The 20,759-nt window shown below is 31.2% G+C and overlaps 2 protein-coding genes and 2 long non-coding RNA genes across 7 annotated transcripts; 3 read left to right on the top strand and 1 right to left on the bottom strand.

Moving 5' to 3' along the window:
* Positions 1–72: 72 nt before the first annotated feature.
* Positions 73–1,393, top strand: LOC105840952. Its single transcript, XR_004963724.1, has 2 exons — positions 73–957; positions 1,143–1,393. It is a non-coding gene; the product is annotated as an uncharacterized LOC105840952 (long non-coding RNA).
* A 5,157-nt stretch (positions 1,394–6,550) lies between these two features.
* On the top strand, positions 6,551–10,412 carry LOC105834462 (26S proteasome non-ATPase regulatory subunit 12). The gene is made up of 8 exons (XM_012676960.3): positions 6,551–6,686; positions 7,120–7,305; positions 7,727–7,963; positions 8,297–8,401; positions 8,480–8,661; positions 9,108–9,332; positions 9,407–9,563; positions 9,897–10,412. The coding sequence occupies exons 2-8, from the start codon at positions 7,132–7,134 to the stop codon at positions 10,185–10,187; spliced, it is 1,371 nt and encodes a 456-aa protein (XP_012532414.1). The 5' UTR covers positions 6,551–6,686; positions 7,120–7,131; the 3' UTR covers positions 10,188–10,412.
* A 2,903-nt stretch (positions 10,413–13,315) lies between these two features.
* Positions 13,316–20,647, top strand: LOC105839380 (kinesin-like protein KIF20B). 4 transcript variants are annotated; one of them, XM_036289031.1, is made up of 6 exons: positions 13,316–13,569; positions 13,698–13,713; positions 13,988–14,198; positions 14,531–15,032; positions 15,255–15,873; positions 16,827–20,647. In XM_036289031.1, exons 3-6 carry the CDS (start codon positions 14,175–14,177, stop codon positions 20,089–20,091), a joined length of 4,410 nt encoding a protein of 1,469 aa, XP_036144924.1. In that variant the 5' UTR covers positions 13,316–13,569; positions 13,698–13,713; positions 13,988–14,174; the 3' UTR covers positions 20,092–20,647. The 4 variants fall into 4 exon arrangements, with proteins under 4 accessions (XP_036144924.1, XP_036144923.1, XP_028047658.1 ...); XM_036289030.1 differs by having other exon boundaries at positions 13,316–13,713; XM_028191857.2 differs by lacking the exon at positions 13,988–14,198 and having other exon boundaries at positions 13,317–13,569.
* Positions 15,298–20,759, bottom strand: LOC105839401. The gene is made up of 3 exons (XR_001139296.2): positions 20,676–20,759; positions 15,497–15,588; positions 15,298–15,430 (listed from the first exon to the last, which is right to left on the bottom strand). It is a non-coding gene; the product is annotated as an uncharacterized LOC105839401 (long non-coding RNA).

The following is a 20,759-nucleotide window of genomic DNA, read 5'->3' as shown; positions in this document are numbered from 1 at the left end:
TGGCTCTAAAGCCTTGGGTGCGTTCGAAAATAGCTGCTGGTGCTGGGAGAAAAAGTTAAGTTGGTAGTATTGAGAATTTCCAACGCTGCGTTCGTTTTCTCCCAGCTGGGAGCTAGGAGTAGTTGGAGACCGATCAAATGGGTGCATTTAGTGCAAATATATAATTATAGCGCATAGATTATCCACGATAATTCACATTGATGAAATCCTATTGTGGGTGCTTTCCATTTAATGACACAAGTCGACACAAGTGTCGTTCTATCTTTGTTACTCATTGAACATAAAAAAAAGATAGAACGATGCTTGTGTCGACTTGTGTTACTAAATGGAAAGCACCCTGTATATCTTGAAAGATGGTGAGATCATCGAGAGAGGCAAACACGAAGAATTAATTTCATACCGTTCATTATGCAATGTGGCAAGTTCAGCTTCAAAATGACCGAGAGTACAGCAAGAATGAACAAAATTCTATTCATGAAAACGATGTTTTAATTAATAATAAAACTGATTAACATACCCAGGTAGCACTATATACCCAGGTAGCACAGAGAGTTAAAAAAGAATTCATAATTGGTGATATACAATTGAGTTCTTTTTGAACTCTGTGCTATCTGGGTAATTTATATACATGATAAATACTATATGTACAAATAAATATATAAATTGTTATTAATAAAGTTATAATTTTTAGGTGTGTATAAATTTTCATCAATGTGTGTAAGGTTACTGTCAATTGCTAAACAATTACCAATAAATAATTATTTAAGAAAAATGTTAAAATGATAGCTATTTAAAATAATAAATTGATATTTTTAGAATTTAGATTAACTTTTTTACATATTAAAATATTTTTTACTTGAAAATTTTTTTCTTTGTTTATTAGTACGGCAATTCTATTATCTCTAATTAAAAATAAAATGTAAATGGTACACACATAATATATTGCATATTACAAGGGTGAGCACTGCAAAGAGATATTTATATATTAGATTTTATGCAAGAATCCTTATGATTATTAAAATTAATCTTGACTGTTATTATAGCTTGTGATTGAAAATATAATAATAAATATACAATAAAGTTATCATATAAAATTTAATTTGGTTTTCAAATATAAAACAATATTTTTTAAATGCTTTCAGATCTTTTCTCTCATTATGCTGTTATTTCTTAACGAATTATTTCATTTGCCAAAAGTTCATCTGTGTTCCAACCAGATTCATCGATAGACACAACAGCTACATTTGGCTCATTACTGCCCCACGCAAAATAATAACTTGCAACAAATGCCCATGTTAATACATAAAATATCTACATAAATAATTTTTATTATTAATATCCATATATAATTTTTGCATTTTTATGATATTATAAAAATACTTTTAAGAGCTTTTTACATTTATCATATCTGGTAAAAAATTTTTTATGTAAAAACACACACACACATATATACATATATATATATATATGTTTTTAGTAAAAAGATAAAAACTAAAAAGATAATTTTTGTATTATTTCTTTTACAAAAAATATACGTACGAAGGAATAAGAAAAAAACTATGTATAATCATTTATATTTTATGTTTCAAGAAATATATACATATTCATATGATTATATGGATGATTTTTACTCACTTATCAATTTTAATTTGTAAAAGAAATGCAAAAATTATTTTTTGTTTTATTATAATTACTTTTTTAATAAACGGTATTTTACAAACAAGAGATATAAATATGAACATATTTTGTATATAATTATATATATATATATATATATATATATATATGTATATTAATATATGTTTTGGTATGAAAAACTTTTTACCAGAGAACTTTATGTTTCCCGAATAATGTAATAAAAATAATTTAAGACAATACAATTGTACAAAAAAATTATTTTACCTTGGCTGCAATTGTATCCATTTATGTCAATTTTATATATATTTTATATATGTATAAAACTGTTGAAAGTTTTTTGTGATTTCTTAAAACAATGCAGTTTATTTATTTTGCCTTACTGAACGTTTAAACTCAGCAAAATAGTAATTCTTTAAAAAAAAAAAAAAACGCAAAAATGTCAATCTTGTATAAAATTTGAAAATTTTGTAGTGGATTTTATGTATAATATATGCGCCATCAGTTGCTAAGGTTGCTATGTATAGCACGTGACGTGCGTGCCATGGCACATGCGTCGGTGTGTGTGTGTGTGTGTGTGTGTGTGTGTGTGTGTGTGTGTGTGTGTGTGTGTGTGTGTGTGTGTGTGTGTGTGTGTGTGTGTGTGTGTGTGTGTGTGTGTGTGTGTGTGTGTGTAGGATGTTTATCGTCATAGCCCTAGTTTACACCGAGCACTTAGGCCGGTATTCATAGTCGAATCTTATTTAAAGATCCTCTCAAGCAATGCTTAAGATGCTAATACGGCTCTGTGATTGGCTGATGGCATCTCAAGACAGTACTTAAGATGATCTTAAATATAAGATCCGACTATGAATACCGGCCTTAGTACGCGTATCAAGTAGTGAATTTAAGCTGATCAACCAATGATTAAACACGTTTACTAGTTTACTATTTGATACTTTACTAGTTTACTATTTGATACGCGTACCAGAGAGAAACCTGAGAGCGGCCACTGCGGTCTTTTTCGTGCGACCGATATTTAACTAGCATCAGCGTCAAACGTGGATGTAAAGTCTGTTTTACATTAATCGCAAGCAGCTAGTTGCGACTTGCGACATCCAATAGGCGCTTATTTTCTAGTTAAAGGTCGACATTTATTGGGTGTATGCAAATTGCAACTGGCGACTGCAATTAATGTAGAACGGGCTTTAAGGGCCATCTACAATGGGGTGTTTTAGTCGTAACAGCGCTAAATCTACGGCAATGCTGTCTACAATACAAACGACGTAGCAGTAACATACAAGCCAATTATCATAGAAAGGCAACCAAAAACTAATCCAGAACGTCCGAACGCTCATCGTAAACACGCACCGAATTGGCTCAATGTCAGCTATAAGCCGTAAGCAGTAAGGCAGTACGAAATGAAAATATTTTCTACGACTACTGCTATGGCCTACGACTCTCCATTGTAGATGACCCTTTACATCCACGTTTGGCGCTGATGCTAGTCAAATATTGGTCGCACGAAAAAAGCCGTGGTGGCCGCTCTCAGGGGCTCGATTCTTGAATTCATTTGCAAGAGAAACGTATTCGCAAATTCTGTTCTTACAGAAAAGTTGAAAATTTATTGGCTATCTTATGGCTTTTAACCAATAAACTTGCAACTTTTCTGTTAGAGCGGGTATTTGCGCATACGTTTTCTTGCGAATGAATTCAAGAATCGAGCCCCAAGTTCCTCTGGGTGTTTACGATAATGGGTGTTTACAATAATGGCTATCCGAGTAATTTTCTCTAGGACCGAAATATATGATAAGCACAACCATCTACTATCATCATGATTTGTGACAACTCAATGCTGTCCGGTATAGCCAAATCATCACGAGCAAGTTGCGAGTTGCGAGTTCCGTGAGTTTATAGCAGGTAACCTAAAAAGTACGACATAAATAATTTGATTATTACAATTAAAAATAATCTGTTTTTAATGAATGGTAAGATTATTAACTTCATTAAAATAGTAATTATATAACACAATCATGTATTTTTAAAGTATTGTCTAAAGTAATATTAAAGAGATTATTTTATTTACAAATATTTTATTTATTAATTTGTCTATCAAGTTTCTATTATAACGATATTATTTCAAAACCTAATATAAAATTTTAATTAGACATTGATTCTTAATAAATGTTTTATTAATGTTATAAATGTTATTTAAAAAAATAATCCAATATTTTGTTCATAAATGTTAATAGATTTGTATATAGCGTTAAGTAAAGTGCACAAACAAAAATTTTTTTATTGTGTTTACAGTATATCTTAATTTACTATGCACTTGTATTACAAATTAAAAAAATTTATTGTAAACATTATTATTAGTTTCACATTAGTGAAATATTCATGCATAATATTTATACATAAAGATATGATTTTTTAAAATAATGATAACACTATGCAACTTATCATTAACAGTTGTTACAAGAAAGAAAAATATTTATACTTAAATTTTTATTTTACTTGTAATCTAAAAAATATTATTAATAATGATTTATTTAGTAATTTGACATAATTTATCTCATTTGTTTCAAAGTGTTAACACCATCCGTTTAATAAAAGATGACTTTTTTAATATATATGTTAGTTAATAATAAATAATAACATTTATTGAAAATCAATGTTTAATTAAAATATTATATTAGGTTTTGAAATAATACCGTTATGATAGAAACTTGATAGACAAAATAAATATTTGTAAATAAAATAATCTCTGATATTACTTTATACTTTAAAAATACATGATTGTGTTACATATAATTATTATTTTAAAGTTAATAATCTTATCATACATTAAAAACAGATTATTTTTAATTGTAATAATCAAATTATTTATGTCGTACTTTTTAGGTTACCTGCTACAAACTCGCAACTCGCAACTTGCTCGTGATGATTTGGCTGTACCGGACAGCATTGAGTTGTCACGAATCATGATGATAGTAGATGGTTGTGCTTATCATATATTTCGGTCCTAGAGAAAATTACTCGGATAGCCATTAGGTTTGTTCTGGTTGCCTACACACTTTTACACTTCTACAAAAAATATAAGTTTTTATTGGTTTATATTTTTAACCAGCCAATAAGAACTTATACTTTTCGTAGAAGTGTAAAAGTGTAGACAACCAGAACAAACCTATTATCGTAAACACCCACTGTTCCTCTCTGCGCGTACCAACTAGGTTAGGTCGGTTAGACTTTCTCTGACCTAGTTTACACCGAGCACTTGGTACGCGTCAAATAGTAAATCAAATAGTAAATAACTAGTGAATGTGTTTAATCATTGGCTGATAAAGCTTAAATTCACTATTTGATACGCGTACCAAGTGCTCGGTGTAAACTAGAACTCTGTCAGTTATATCTATCTTTCTCTCTCATACTTCCGGTTATACCTCAAGCGACGGGAGCCAATCAGAAATCGTTAACGCATCCGCGAATCTTTGTTATAGTTGGTTTGTTCGCGTCGCCATGCTCCGACATGCTGCTACTCACTCCAACGCATTCTAATAGGTTGGCGTCATCGGAATCAACGTATTAGAGTGCGTTGGGGTGAATAGGAGCATGTTGGGGCATGTGACGCGAACAGACCCAGTTGGTTTGTTGCGTCGCCATGCTCCGACATGCTCCTACTCACTCCAACGCATTCTAATAGGTTGGCGTCATCGGAATCAACGTATTGAAGTGCGTTGGGGTGAATAGGAGCATGTTGGGGCATGTGACGCAAACAGACCTATGGTTTGTTCGCGTCGCCAGGCCCCGACATGCTCCTACTCACTCCAATGCATTCTAATAGGTTGGCATCATCGAAATCAACGTATTGGAGTGAATTGGGGTAAATAGGAGCATGTCGGAGCATGTGACGCGAACAGACCCCTAGTATCTCTCATGTAGTTTGTTCGCGTCGCCATGCTCCGACATGCTCTTACTCACTCCAACGCATTCTAATAGGTTGGCGTCATCGGAATCAACGTATTGGAGTGCGCTGGGGTAAATAGGAGCATGTTGGGGCATGTGACGCGAACAAACCAATGGATTCTTCCACCATGGTATCTCTAGTTTTGGCAAGTTACAGCAAGTGCTTGAATTCTGATTGGTCACCACATGCGTTTGCCGGAGCTCACCGCATACATGGAGTCATAGTCGGGTCTTATATTTAAGATCATCTTAAGTACTGTCTTAAGATGCCATCAACCAATCACAGAGCCGTATTATCATCTTAAGACATTGCTTGAGACGATCTTGAAATAAGATTTGACTATGAATACCGGCCTTAATTAGCATAAGTATAGACCGAGCATTCCGCTTATATAAGCTATATTATACAGTGAAATGCTCTGTCTATACTTACTATGTCTATGATCGTAATAATTAACTTTTTTTTCAATTTATGAAATTTACGATAATAATTTTTACAGAAAAAATAAAGGAAAAGATCTATGCGATATTCGGACGAGATTATGAAGTGGTAAGACTTAGTAATTATCAAATAATATAATTTTGAATTTATTTTATGTCTGTAATTACAAAGATAATCAATTTAAACCATTAATATTTTTTTTTGATTAAGTTTTTATAAAATCTGTATATATACTTTTTATAATTCAAAATTACAACATCAAACAATTATTTTAAAATAGCTTAATTAGGAAATAGTAATTTATACATATATATTTTTCTTTTTAAAGTTTAGTTATGGTTAAATTTTTCTAACAAATTTATAGAAATACAATTAAATAAATTGTGTAATAATTATAAAATTTATATCAACATAAATTTTAATAAGCATTTCACACGTTAATATTTTCGAAATAATTTAAGAAATAATTAAAAATTCTATTTTAAATTAATGGTAAATCTATTTTTAAACTTGGCGCTTTTCGTAACTAAAACCATGGCGATATATCACGTGATCGTAAACCTCGCATTAAAGTATAAATTCTATTTATTTTTTTTATCAGGGTTTTTGGCTCTTGACATCGTGAATCGCGACAATCGTGACTGATCGTGACTAACGATTTAGCTTGGTATGTTTTATTATATTTCAATCTAAATTTAGTTGAAATTCATTATTTCTATACAGAATAATAATTTCTATATAGAAAACAGAAATAATGTTGTAATACGTATTAGAAATATTAATTTTTTTAAAGAATTGATATAAAAAAATAATGTGTTTGATTTTCTAGAATATCATTTACTTTTGTTGATCAGTTAAACACAAATGTTTTCATCGCGATTATTTTGTGATTAAATTCTTGTACTTTAATCCTCTGATCGGCTATCTTTCATCTGTATTTAGTATACAATACATTTGTGTTTGCAATTATTTCAAACGTCTGACGTTTAACCTTAAAACAATATACAAATATTTAAAATAAATTTATGAATTATGATAGTTTTTTATCTTTTCTTTTTTTTATCTTCTACCTGTTTTCATATAAAATTGAATATTGTTAGGTATATTGCCAAATGATTGAAATGGCAGAGGCAGCAATGGATAACTCTGGCAAGCTTGTGAAGATGGAAGTGGATTATAGCAGCACTTGTGACGTAAAAATTCCAGAATGCAAGAAACTGGCTGCCGAAGGAAAGCTACACGATGCTCTGGATCAATTGTTAGCTTTAGAGAAACTTACTAGAACTGTTAAGTATACATTAATATGGTAAAATAAGAAATATTTATATAAGGTGTCTTATCACATAAGTGGCTTTTTTATTTAAAAAAAAAAAAGAAAAAACAATATAATATCAAATTAAATGACCAGAATTGAACTTTATTGTTAGCATATTGTAACGATAATATAGAGATGAACAAGCATAATCTTTAGCTGAGATCTTAGTTGTTTGCAACAAATTCTTTGTACTATTTTAGGAAAGGAGGTAACAGATATATGTTAGCACCATTATTATTAAGATTATTATTAATTTAAAATTGCAATATTATTCTTGTTCAATTTATAACTTTGTTTTAAAACTGAAAATTTATTCAACATTTAGTTTGACAAACTTGAAAAGATATATAAAATCAATATTTAAAGAAATTTATTCTTAAATTTTTTTACAGGGTGCCGATATGGCATCAACTTCCAGACTTCTTATAGCCATAGTTGAAATTTGTCTGGAGGCAAAGAATTGGTCAGCACTTAATGAACATATAATTTTATTATCCAAGAGGCGCTCTCAACTTAAGCAGGCTGTTACAAAGATGGTTCAAGAGTGCTGTACTTATATAGATAAAATGCCTAATAAAGAAACTATGGTGAAGTTAATAGAAACTCTTCGTTCAGTTACAGAAGGAAAGGTAAACACATACATAAGAAACTATAGCAAATTTTAATTAATTCTCCAACTTCTTAAAAAAGTGGAGAAAAATTCCCCCTTCTTGGCTGTTATATGCTGAAGAGAATAAAGTATATAAAAGTGGAGAAAAGAAACAATACTTTTTATTTTTTTATGATTTTTTTATGAAAGAAATGTATGTAAGAGAAATTAATGGTTATTAGTTATAAGCTTATTCTTAAAATTTGATCAAACTCTTATATTTATGTGAAAACGAGAACTTAACCCTTAATGTAAAGTAATTATTAATTGAAATTTATATAGCTCTACGCTAAATAAAAATTTTTTTACAAAGATATATGTGGAAGTGGAAAGGGCAAGGCTTACACATCGTTTAGCCAAAATAAAAGAAGCAGAGGGAGATATTGCGGGAGCTGCAGCTGTAATGCTTGAATTACAAGTATTTATAATTTGTAATAACAATAAACACTTTTAATAATTTATAAAAATTATTGTACTGAAAGGGCATATTGCATAGGTGGAAACATATGGCAGTATGTCACGTCGGGAGAAAGCTTCGCTCATCTTGGAGCAAATGCGACTTTGTTTGGCGAAACAAGATTTTATGAGAACTCAAATTATAGCAAAAAAAATTAATGTTAAGTTCTTTAGTGATGAGAATGATGAAGAGACTCAAACATTGAAATTAAAGTATTATGAGTACGTATATTTTATATTTAAGTTTATTGTACAAGAGTTTTAATAACAAGATTGATAAATTATTGATACTTTTAAAATCTGAATTAGAGTTAATGATTTACAAAATTAATTTACTTACGTTCAAAGTTGCATGAACAAGAAACTAACTTGATTAAAAGTTGCGTTAAGATTAAATTAATTTAATACATTTGCTACCATCCTAGGATCGCGAGACTGCCAGGTGCCGACCTAATTTCTTGTAATGACAAACCCTAAAATTGTAAAAAAATGATTATTGTGAATATTATTTTTATTGCTAATGAATTATTGAAAACATTTTGTGAACACATAATCCGCTGACGCACGATTGGCAGTGAACGCGTTAATTTAAATTAAAAGTTGATTTTGAAAATATTTGTATTAAATTAGAATATTGTAATTTTTCAAAATTAATATTTTATATCTAGTTTGATGATGGAACTAGCACGTCATGAAGGTTGGCATTTGGAGTTGTGTCGACATAACCGAGCGGTATTGGAAACTCCAGCAATTCGAGATGATCCAGAGAAAAGACACATCGCGCTTTCTCGAGCAGTCTTGTATCTTGTACTCGCTCCACACGAACCTGAGCAGGCTGATCTAACTCATCGATTACTTGCTGATAAACTCCTCGACGAGATACCGACTTACAAGTAATGATTATTTTGTATTTAAAAGTCTGTTTTAATTCTCTAAAGAGTAATATGAACTATATAATAATCCATAGAGAATTATTGCACTTATTTGTTAATCCTGAGCTGATAAAGTGGTCAGGATTATGTGAAATTTATGAGAGAGATCTCAGATCAACTGAAGTTTTTTCTTCTTTGACTGAAGAAGGACGCAAACGATGGACAGATCTGCGAAACCGCGTTGTAGAACATGTAAGTTTATATATTTTTTAAAAAGTGTTCTTATAACATTATAAAAAATTTTAAACATACCAAAACTTTTATGTGATGGTATATGACTTTCACAAAATTTTAATTTACACCTTGTTTAAATCTAATTACTTTTATTTACTTTATTTTTTCTTTTAATTTTTTAAATATTTCTAATTTTTTTTGGAAAATATTCTATATAATAAGGAATCATAGAAAAATGTATGAGATATCTCATACTTTGACATATATTTTATTATAAAATTTATTTTTTGATTATCTTGCTTTAATAATTTATGCACAGAATGTATAAATAGAAGAGTTTATTATTTTTAGAATATAAGGATTATGGCTAAATATTACACCAAGATTACATTGACTCGCATGGCTGAGTTACTGGATCTTCCAACTGAAGAAACAGAATCTTGTCTTTGCAATTTAGTAGAGACTGGAGTAATCAATGCACGTACTGATCGTCCAGCTGGTGTAGTTCGTTTTACTGGTACACAAGAACCAGCTGCTCTTTTAGATACATGGGCTGCATCATTGTCGAAATTGATGGGCCTCGTGAATCATACTACACATTTAATTCATCAAGAAGAGATGTTGGCTGTTGCGCAATCTTAAAATTAACACACACACACACACACACACACACACAGAGAGGGAGAGAGAGAGAGAGAGAGAGAAAAGAGCTATTGTATGCCATCAATATTAAAAATTTAGTTTATTCAACATGGTATTTACATTGTCTCTATGTGGAGATAGAATTTGTATGCATTATAAATAACATTTTATATTGATCATTTATTTTGATGTGTAATACAATAAAAAGTAGAAAATTTATATGTATATAAAAATAATTCTTTATACTCAGTATCTTAGATTAATATACATTGAGATAATGGTATAAAAATTAATTTTAATTAAGTTTGAATAAAATTTCGTGAATTCGATGAAATTTTAATTAGTACGTAATGATATATTAATGCAGAAATTTTTTTTACTTTTAATAATAAAAAACATCAACGACGAAATATAATAAAATTTTTATTAAAATTATTACTAATTAATAAAAGAGTAAAGAAATTTTATTGAAATTATAATATATTTTTAATAAAATTGTAATGAAGAATCGTGGATATTGTGTGTAAAAAATTAACGATTTATTAATATGATAACATTTTATTGAGATTAATGAGTTTTTAATGAAATTAATTGTTAAAATATTCCAAAATGAAAATAAAATTCAGCAAAATGTCAAAATTTTTTATCAGAGAAATACAATCAACTTTTTATTATGACGCGTTATAAGATAAACCAAAATAAACATTATGTTTTCATAATTTCAGTAGGATACAATTTTAATTTGGTCTCTCTAATCAAAATACAACTATTGAACTATTCTAGTCTCAAAATTTATGCCCTGTTCTAAATCTAATCCAGTATGATTTTAAGACAAAATTTGAATAATGATTATGAATACATAAATGTGTGTGTCTTTGAAATTCAAGAAGAATAAAAGGTATAAATATAATTATATTACAGTGAATTTATTTAATATAATGCCGTAAGATTTATCAAATACAAAAGAGAAAAATTAACTAGATAAAATTATACATTGCTTTAAATTTAATAGATTTAATAAATTTAAATGATTAATTTAACAAATATATAATTAATTAAAAAATATACTTGCTTCTGTTTGAGTTCAGGAATAGTATTTATCACCTTTTTCAGAATCAAAACCGGAAAAGGAATGTAGCAGTAGCAGCAGCAGGAGCTGCAACAGCAATCGATGAGTGAATTTTTATTAAATCAATTAATTGAATTTATATCATGTATATGTGGTATTGCACATTTATAGAACACGATTATGCACATTTACATAGAACAGATTTAAAATATGAATGCATATAATTGTAAAATTTACGAGTATAGCATAAAACAGGACCAAATAAACGTGGACATAGCATAGAAGAGACCCAAAAAGTCATACATATTACCTACGGGATTCATAGATATTTGACTACATAGTTCAATGTGCATATTTTGTGCACATAGAGGCGCTGATGGATGAAAACTAAGATGATGCCTTGCTGACGCTTAACGCCATAGAGCTTATTTCATGTGTCGTACGACAAGTTAATTAGACTTTTTGATTGGCAATAAGATGGAGCCTTTCTAGAGACTCGAAAATCTTTCTAGTCTATGACCAATCGAGAACGTTCAAACAGCTTGTCGTACGACACATGAAATATTAGTCTTATGCCCAGTCTACAATGAGTCGTTGGTCGTTGGTCGTAAGAAATTTAACCAATTATGTTCGGTTATTCTTCTCTAAGATCAACTGTGATTGGTTAAATTTCTTACGACCAACGACCAACGACTCATTGTAGACTGGGCATAAGCCTTGTCTACAGAAGTCGCAAGCAGCCAGTTGCGACTTGCGACAGCCAATGAGCGCCTAGTTTCTAGTTAAAGCTCGACAATCATTGGCTGTCGCAAGACGCAACTGGCTGCTTGCGACTTCTGTAGATGAGGCTTTAGCCCGGATCTACAATAGGTGTAGTAAGCCTTAAGGGCCATCTACAATGGAGTGTTTTAGCCGTAACAGCACTAAAACTACGGCAATGCTGTCTAGAAGAAAAACGACGTAGCAATAACATACAAGCCGGCCATCAAAGAAAAGCAACCAAAAACTAAACCCGAATGCCCTAACGCTCATCGTAAGCACGCAATAAATTGGCTCAATGTCTGCTGTAGGCTGTAAACAATAAAGCAATACGAAATGGAGACATTTTCTACGGCTACTACTACGGCCTACGACTCTCCATTGTAGATGGCCCTTTATGCCATAAACTTGCATAAGCGCATAAGCATATACATAAGAAAATTGATTGGCTACAAGCACTTACATAAGAAAGTAGACCAATCGAATTCCTTATTGCTTATGCGCTTATGCAAGTTGTGTGGATATACCATTAAGGGCCATCTACAATGGAGAGTCGTAGGCCGTAGCAGTAGTCGTAGAAAATGTCTCCACTTCGTATTGCTTTACTGTTTACAGCCTACAGCAGACATTGAGCCAATTCATTGCGTGCTTACAATGAGCGTTGGGGCATTCGGGATTAGTTTTTGGTCGCCTTTCTTTGATGGCCGGCTTGTATGTTATTGCTACGTCGTTTTTCTTCTAGACAGCATTGCCGTAGTTTTAGTGCTGTTACGGCTAAAACACTCCATTGTAGATGGCCCTTTACACTGTAGGTTTGTTCGCGTTGCTTGAAATCTCCAAAATTGTTTGCACTTTAAACGAGATAAATGTATACTCGAGCACTGGAGAAACGCGAACAGGGGCTCGATTTTTGAATTCATTCGCAAGAGAAACGTATACGCAAGTACTCGCTCTAACAGAAAAGTTACAAGTTTATTGGTTAATAGCCATACGATAGCCAATAAATTTCCAACTTTTCTGTAAGAACAGAATTTGCGAATACGTTTCTCTTACGAATGAATTCAAGAATCGAGCCCCAGGCTGTGTCTTGTGGTTTGTTCGCGTCGCCATGCTCCGACATGCTCCTACTTACTCCAACGCATTCTAATAGGTTGGCGTCATCGGAATCAACGTATTGGAGTGCATTGGGGTGAATAGTGGTTTGTTCGCGTCGCCATGCTCCGACATGCTCCTACTCACTCCAACGCATTCTAATAGGTTGGCGTCATCGGAATCAACGTATTGGAGTGCGTTGGGGTGAATAGGAGCATGTTGGGGCATGTGACGCGAACAGATCTTAGGAGTATGTTGGGACATGTGACGCGAACAGACCCTTGGAAAGCACACTTCGATTTGTGTTGCGAATCGTCCACGTATATATACAATGTCATTGAATGATTGAGCCAATCAACGACATCCGCAGATAAGACTACCAATCAGACGAAAGCATCAACTCCAAACAAAATTCAAGAATTAAATAACCGTTTGTCGCGAAGGAATACGCGGTTTAGGCAGGTACAGCAAGAGTGCGAGTATAAATATTCGTTGACTTCGTATATTTTATATCCAATTTTGTCTTATGTTAATCACGCGGTTCGCGCATTTGGCGACACATTAACCACCCGTGTTACCTTTTAACGTAGGAAGTGTTTCGACAAGGTATGTATTCAAACGAGAGCAGGCTGTAAACAACAACTTGCTTTAAACTAGATTGAAAACTTTTTAATTAGACATATATTTCTGTAAGAATTATTATTGTTTATAAATATTTCTATGAATTATTGTTTTATATGCATAAAATGATTAATTCATTTTTCTTATAAATTTATTGTATGGCCATATTAAAATTTATTTAGTTTATTTCCAAGCATGGAAATAAGAATGTTTAAGAGAAAATTCAATAGCAAATTTACCATTGCTTAATTTTATATAGGACTGATGTCTATATACATACATATAAATAAATATTTGAAACGTTTACATTTATCAAAAAAATAAAACAAGAGATAGGAAAAGGATTACTGACAGCCAAATATATAGGTTTTCATGTGTTAAATAAATTTAGTAAAAAATGTATTAAAATACATTAGTAATGTTAAACATTTTAGCTTAAATTTGAAATGACTTCAAAATATTTATTAAAGGTAAGGACAAAATAATTATTAAAGGTAGGAGTATATTTTAAATAAATTGTTATGTTGTAAAACTACTTAGTACATTAAGATTCTCATTTAGATTTCTTATTATTTTTATTATTTTTTCAAATTTGAGTCTTATTTGTTTTATTATATTTATTATCTTGTAATATTTTGCAATGAATACTGTATCATTATATTAGTATAAATTATAAATATTAGTATCAAAATTGTTAAATTATGGAAATTCAGGAAATCAGAATTTCTTGTTAAGTTTATTTTTATCTTTGATACATAATGATTAAATATATATAACAGTATATTATTTTTAATTTATGCAGATGGAAAATACACTGGATTCAATTCGTCCATCAGAAAATCCACGAGAAGACATGTCATATTTATTTGGTAGAGATCCAAGTATTCTGGCATATAGTCAGAGACCATTTCCTTCGAAGGATACGAAGAAGAATTTGCTTTCATTATATGAAGTGGAGGAAAATAATTCCAATGAGAATATATCTGAACGTTCAGATTCACAAACCTTACAAACTATCAAGGTGTATCTTAGACTGAAGCCAATTCCAAAAAAGCTGAAGTTGACAGAAGAGCAGCAAGAAGCATACAAAATTATAAATTCCTCAACATTGCTTACAAAGCTGCCAATACTGGATAGTAATGGAAGTACCAAGCAGTCCAAGAGTAGTGAGATTGTATGCCGCAAGTTTACTTTTTCACAAACATTTGGACCAGAGACTACTCAATTGGAACTGTTTGAGCAAACAGTGCAGCAGCAAATGATAGATTTTTTAGCTGGACAAAACTGTACTATAATGACATATGGTAAAAAAAATTCTTTAATACAGAGTATTTAAAAAATATATCAAATTTCTTTAGTATTGTGAAAAATATATCTATATTGTTTGTTTATTTGAATATTGTTATTATTAAAAATTCAGATCTTTTCTCTTTATTAGTCAAGTATCTTGTATAATATTTATTATAAAAACTTGTTAATATATACACTTATGCAGAATGTTTAGTGGCAATAATTTAATTTTATAGGTACTACAAATTCAGGAAAGTCATACACATTGCAAGGGACTGCCACTTCTCCTGGACTCATACCACGTGCTCTGGAATTTGTATTTAATAATATTACAACACGACCACATCCATTTTACAAACCTTTGCATTATAGCGATGTAGTCAATCTCAATGCCCTCGAACGTGCGCAGGAACTTGAGGCAAAAACCAAACTGTTAACATTCAGTTCTGTAGATAAACATCAGTATATGAACACTTACAAGCAAATGCAAAAATTGTTGCAAGAGGAATCAATTCGCCCCAGTCAATGCTACGACGCTCATTACTCAGTTTGGATTTCATTTGCGGAAATCTATAACGAAATTGTATATGATTTATTATCGAGTGAATGCCAGAAAAAGAGGATACCTTTAAAATTGGGAGCGGATTCTAATGGCAGAGCGTTTATCAAAGGTTTAAAAACTATTTATGTTAATTCAGCAGCGGAAGCTTATCAGATCTTGATGGCGGGGCAATACAATTTAAAAGTAGCCGCAACTGCGTTAAACGCAAAAAGTTCGAGGTCTCATTGTATATTCACAATTATATTGTTAAAATATTATGCGGAAAATCTACCTGACACGGTTGAAGTGAGCACGTATGTATTTTTCTAAAAAATGTTTAATTTATTTGATTTATTCTCTTTATGTTTCTTCTTTCGATAAAATATCAAAGAGTTTAACAATATATTTATTATATATAATTACAGAAAGTTATTGGCAATAACTAGTTAGAAGTTAGAAAGTTAAAAGTTAAATAATAGAGTTAATAACTTTTAACTTTGTTTATTTCAAATAAGTTAATTTTTAACTTTGGCTAATTATTTCTAAAATTCCAGCTTTAACTCATTTTTTTCTCAATTAAAAATTTACTTATGTAAAAGGAATACATTCTCATATAAAAAATATCTCATATAAAAAATAGTATTTTTATATTTTATATAAATAATTAATTTACACAAATAAAATATTAAATTTATTTGATAATTTATATTGTTTTGCTATTTTAAGTAATTTAAGTTTTAAATAATTCTCATTTAATAGAAATAATACTTTTCAAAATTTATTTTTAATTTAACTTAATTTAATCTTAACGCGACTTTTAACTAAGTTAGTTTTTTCTCCATGCAACTTTTATGTAACTAAATTAATGTTATTAAAACTGTAAAATTTAAAGTAATTTAATTTTTTAAAAATATTGACTTATTCAATCTATATGTCTATATATAATATAATTATGAAAAGATTCAAGACTTTTGCTGAGTGCGAGACAACAGGCAATAAGAACAGAAAACAAATTATGAATAAAAAATCATCGTCCCTGATGAACTTCCAATACACAATGACGTAATAGGGACAAGAATTCGTTGGTTTTTACTGCTATCACGTTATTGTACATCAAAGGCACATCAAAAGCGATTTTTTATTCATAATTTCTCTTGTTCCTATTGCTTGTTTCCTAGCATTGTGCAAAGGTCTTTAGATTTATCATATTAATTTCTTTACAGCATCAGATACTAATACTAATACTCGCGTATGAATATTCATGTAGGTTTTCCTTTTGTGACCTGGCGGGTTCGGAACGTTTGAAGAAGACACTGAATATCGGAGACAGATTAAAAGAAGCACAAAATATTAACACTAGTTTATTAGTGTTAGGTAGATGCTTAAAATCCATCCATGAAGGACAATTGACTAGAACAGATACTGTGGGACCATTCAGAGAATCTAAATTAACTAGACTATTCCAGCGAGCGTTGTCGGGAAAGGAACATCTAGCTTTGATAGTTAATGTCAACCCTCTACCAAATCTTTATGTAGAGACCCAGAATGTTTTAAATTTTGCTGCTATTGCAAAGAGAATTGTTATAGAGAGAAAAAAACAAATACAGAAGAAATTGAAATCAAGATTTTCGCAAATCGTCACGCAGAGTATACAAATGGTGACCGATTGGGACACAGAATTGGAAAGTGTGGATTGGCAACGTACAAATAGCGTGGAAGAAAACGATTCGGAATACATTACTTCAGAAGAATACATGGATCTCGCAAACGAAAATGAGAAGCTAAAGAAAGAAATTGCTCTTTTAAAGAATTCAGCTTTAATTCGAGATTTTCAAAGCCGACAGGAAATGGCCGAGAAATATATTGCAATGATAAATGAACTTGAGATTGATTGGAAACAACGTATAAACGATGTCGAAATCCAACATGAAGACGCTCTTGAATGGACCGTGAAACAAGTTGAAGAATTTTACAAAAAACAATTAAAACAATTGCACAGGAAGAAAAGAAAATACAGCGAATGCACTGACGACAGTGATGAAGATAATGACAATCTTAATGTAACTATTAAAGAATTAATTAAAGAAAATACAGAATTGAGAGAGAAAAATGAAACTTTAAAGAAAACGTTAACTGAAGTGAAAATAACGAATGAGACTTTAATTGTGGAAAAGAACAAAGTTTTTTTTGAGTTGGGATTGTCAAAGGAGGACTTAAAAGTTGCGAGAAGTCTTCTAGAAACTGCTCAAAAAGATATTTGCTCTACCGCAGACGGTAAAGTTTATATAAAGGAACTGACATCGCAATTACTTGTTAAAGACGAACAGATTAAAACTTTAAAGGAGATACTCAATGAAGCGAAAGAGGAATATATTACAATTACGTCTGATTTGAAAAAGAAAGAACTCTGCATTGATGAGCAAGCAAAAATTATAGTCGAAAATGAAGAAAAAATTGAAGATTTAGAATTGCAGCTTGAAGACGTTAATATCTGTTTGACTGAAAAAACGAGAATGATCGAATTTTTAGAAGAAAGACTGGAACACCACAGTGAAAACAAAATTTTACAACTGCAAGAAGAAATTAATATATTGAAGAATGAAAAATTAGCGTTGATTAAAACTCGTGAAGAAGAATCAACATTTACTAAAAATGAATATCAAGAAATTATTGTAAAAGAGGAATTGATAATCGATGAGATATCAGAAAATTCAAGAATAGATAATAATACCAAAATATGTAATGATTCTAATCTTAATAAAATTAAAGAATCCGATTCAAATAATTTTAATTCTGCAGAAAAGATACTTCCTAAACAGACATTGGTGGATACAGGTTGTCAAGTAGATATAACGAATGACAAAGATCACAACAATATTAAAAACAAGTTGGAAGAAGCTATTGCAACAAAATCAGAAAATATTCAAACCAGTAACAAGATATCTTTGTTAAAAGAAGAAGCTGTTCAAACTGACGAGATTGCATATGCCAGTTCAAAATTACAATTGGATGCATTGACCATGCAACATAATGATATTCAAATGCAATATGAACAGAAATGTTCGCAAGTTAACAAGTTAACTGAAGAATTGATCGATATAAAGAAGACATTACAGACTCTAAAGGAAGAAAATCATTCAAATAAAACTATTGTAGACGAGTACAAGAATTCTACGGAAGCACTTAAGGAGCAATTGATACTCGCTGTGGAAGAGAAACAAAGGATGGAGGAGATCCTATTGAGCTCCGATGTGACTTCTAAACAAAGAATTGCGGACTATAAATATGAAATTGATCGATTGGAAAAAAATCTGTCAATTGCAAAGGATAGCACTCAACAGTATTTGGAGAAACTGGAAACGGCTCAGAAAGAATTAGATAACTATAAATTACAATATAAAGAAGAAAAAGAAATAGACAAATTAGACAAATTTGTTTCAGTGAAGAAAGAAAATAACGATATAAATAGTATACGTATAAATCAGTTAGATAAGTATGCAGAAAAGATATCGCAATTGGAAAGCAGTCTAGAAACTGTAGAAAAACTTAAGCGTAACATTGATCAGTTGAACAAAAACTTAGAAACGTGTCAGATAGAGAAAAGCTGTATACAAGAAGCGCTCGACGAAAATAATAAGAAATTGTTGGAACTTGAGACTCGATTAGAAGAGACAGCTCTTAAGGAACAGGACAAAGACAATGAAATCATTACCTTGCAAAAGGAACTGAAACAGATGATACAGAAGAGCGAGAATGCCGAGAAAAATGACGATGTGATGGAAATGGAATTGAAGAGTGCTATAAATGAACTAACGCAGACGAAGGAATCGCTTCTCCAAAAGGAGCAGCATGTAAAAGAATTAAAAATACGTTTGGAGAACTCTGAGAGAAATGCAAAGATATTTAACTTGCTCGAGCAGAACGCGAAGGAGCGGCAAATCGAAAACGAACGTTTACGAAATATAAATGATGAGCTGAGAACTACCTTGACACAAAAGGAGCGCGAGATGGACGCGTTTATGAAGAATCGAGACGAAACAGTGACGAAGTACGAAACCCTGGTTAAGAACCAGCAGGAGGAGCTAGACATGCAAAAGAGAGAGGTGATGAGGTATCAAGAATTATTTCGTCGGCAAATCACGCCAACGCCAAGCAAGGATGAGTACAAGAAGTTGCAAAATCGCATAGAGGTACTCCAGGACAGACTGCAAAAGTACGAAGCAAAGGCCAAGAATGATTACGACAGCACGTCAGAGGAGGAGGAAATTTCGTCGGCTCCGCGTCAGCCCAAGCGACGCGGAAAGAAGGCGATCTTGTCCGCCAAGCAGGAAAATATACCAGTTATCGAATTGTCTGGATCCGAGTCGAAGCGCAACACGAGAAATAACACTACTTTACCACCGCCGGAAACATCGACTGAAAAGAGACGTACTCGTAGGAAGAAGCTGTTTCTTGAGAACGATTCGTTTGCGGAGGTTGAACCTGTCACGACGCTTCTGCCAACTCGAAATTTAAGAAATCGAAAGAAATGAAAATATGAGACACATTGTAAATATTTTGTATATGCTTGAAAAAAATCAGATAAGGGATAACGGAGTACAAAAAGATAAGAAGATACGGAACCACATAACACAAATCACGAAGCAAGTACTGCTTTTTCTGTGATATCGTAATCAAATAAGCATATATTTGATTACATGTTTATTAAAAATCACTTCTTTTTTAATATCATGCATTGTATTTTATAAAAAAAAACTACATAATAACATTAAAGTCACTTACTACATGCTTTACTCGAATCAAAGGACAGGACAATTAGATAGAATCTTCGTCATCATTGCATTATTATTACTATAAAGTTTCAAAAGGTGATCAGAATCTTGGAATACTCTTGTATGTTTACACTCGCAATTTACAAACGTAATTTTTTCTTGTGCACTTTACGTGTTCATATTTTTTAATAATGTACATTGAATAATCCCAAAAATAAATTTGTGCTCAATCGAATATGTTATAAATTTAGTTGAGTTGGAGTTATGTATGTGTATGTATCTAAAATAAAATTCTCACTAATGTAAGAATAACATATTCCAATTTTTTATGGACTAGTATTTACCTTCGTTTATTAATATTTAAATGAATTTTGTACGCGAGTACGGAAAGCCAATGTTTCAAAATGAGCGCTAAAGATGCAGCTGCG

This window comes from Monomorium pharaonis, chromosome 6 (genome assembly GCF_013373865.1).
Source record: "Monomorium pharaonis isolate MP-MQ-018 chromosome 6, ASM1337386v2, whole genome shotgun sequence".
Classification (NCBI taxonomy): domain Eukaryota; kingdom Metazoa; phylum Arthropoda; class Insecta; order Hymenoptera; family Formicidae; genus Monomorium; species Monomorium pharaonis.
The sequence above is the reverse complement of the archived record's forward strand: the minus strand, read 5'-3'. Positions and strand labels throughout refer to the sequence as shown.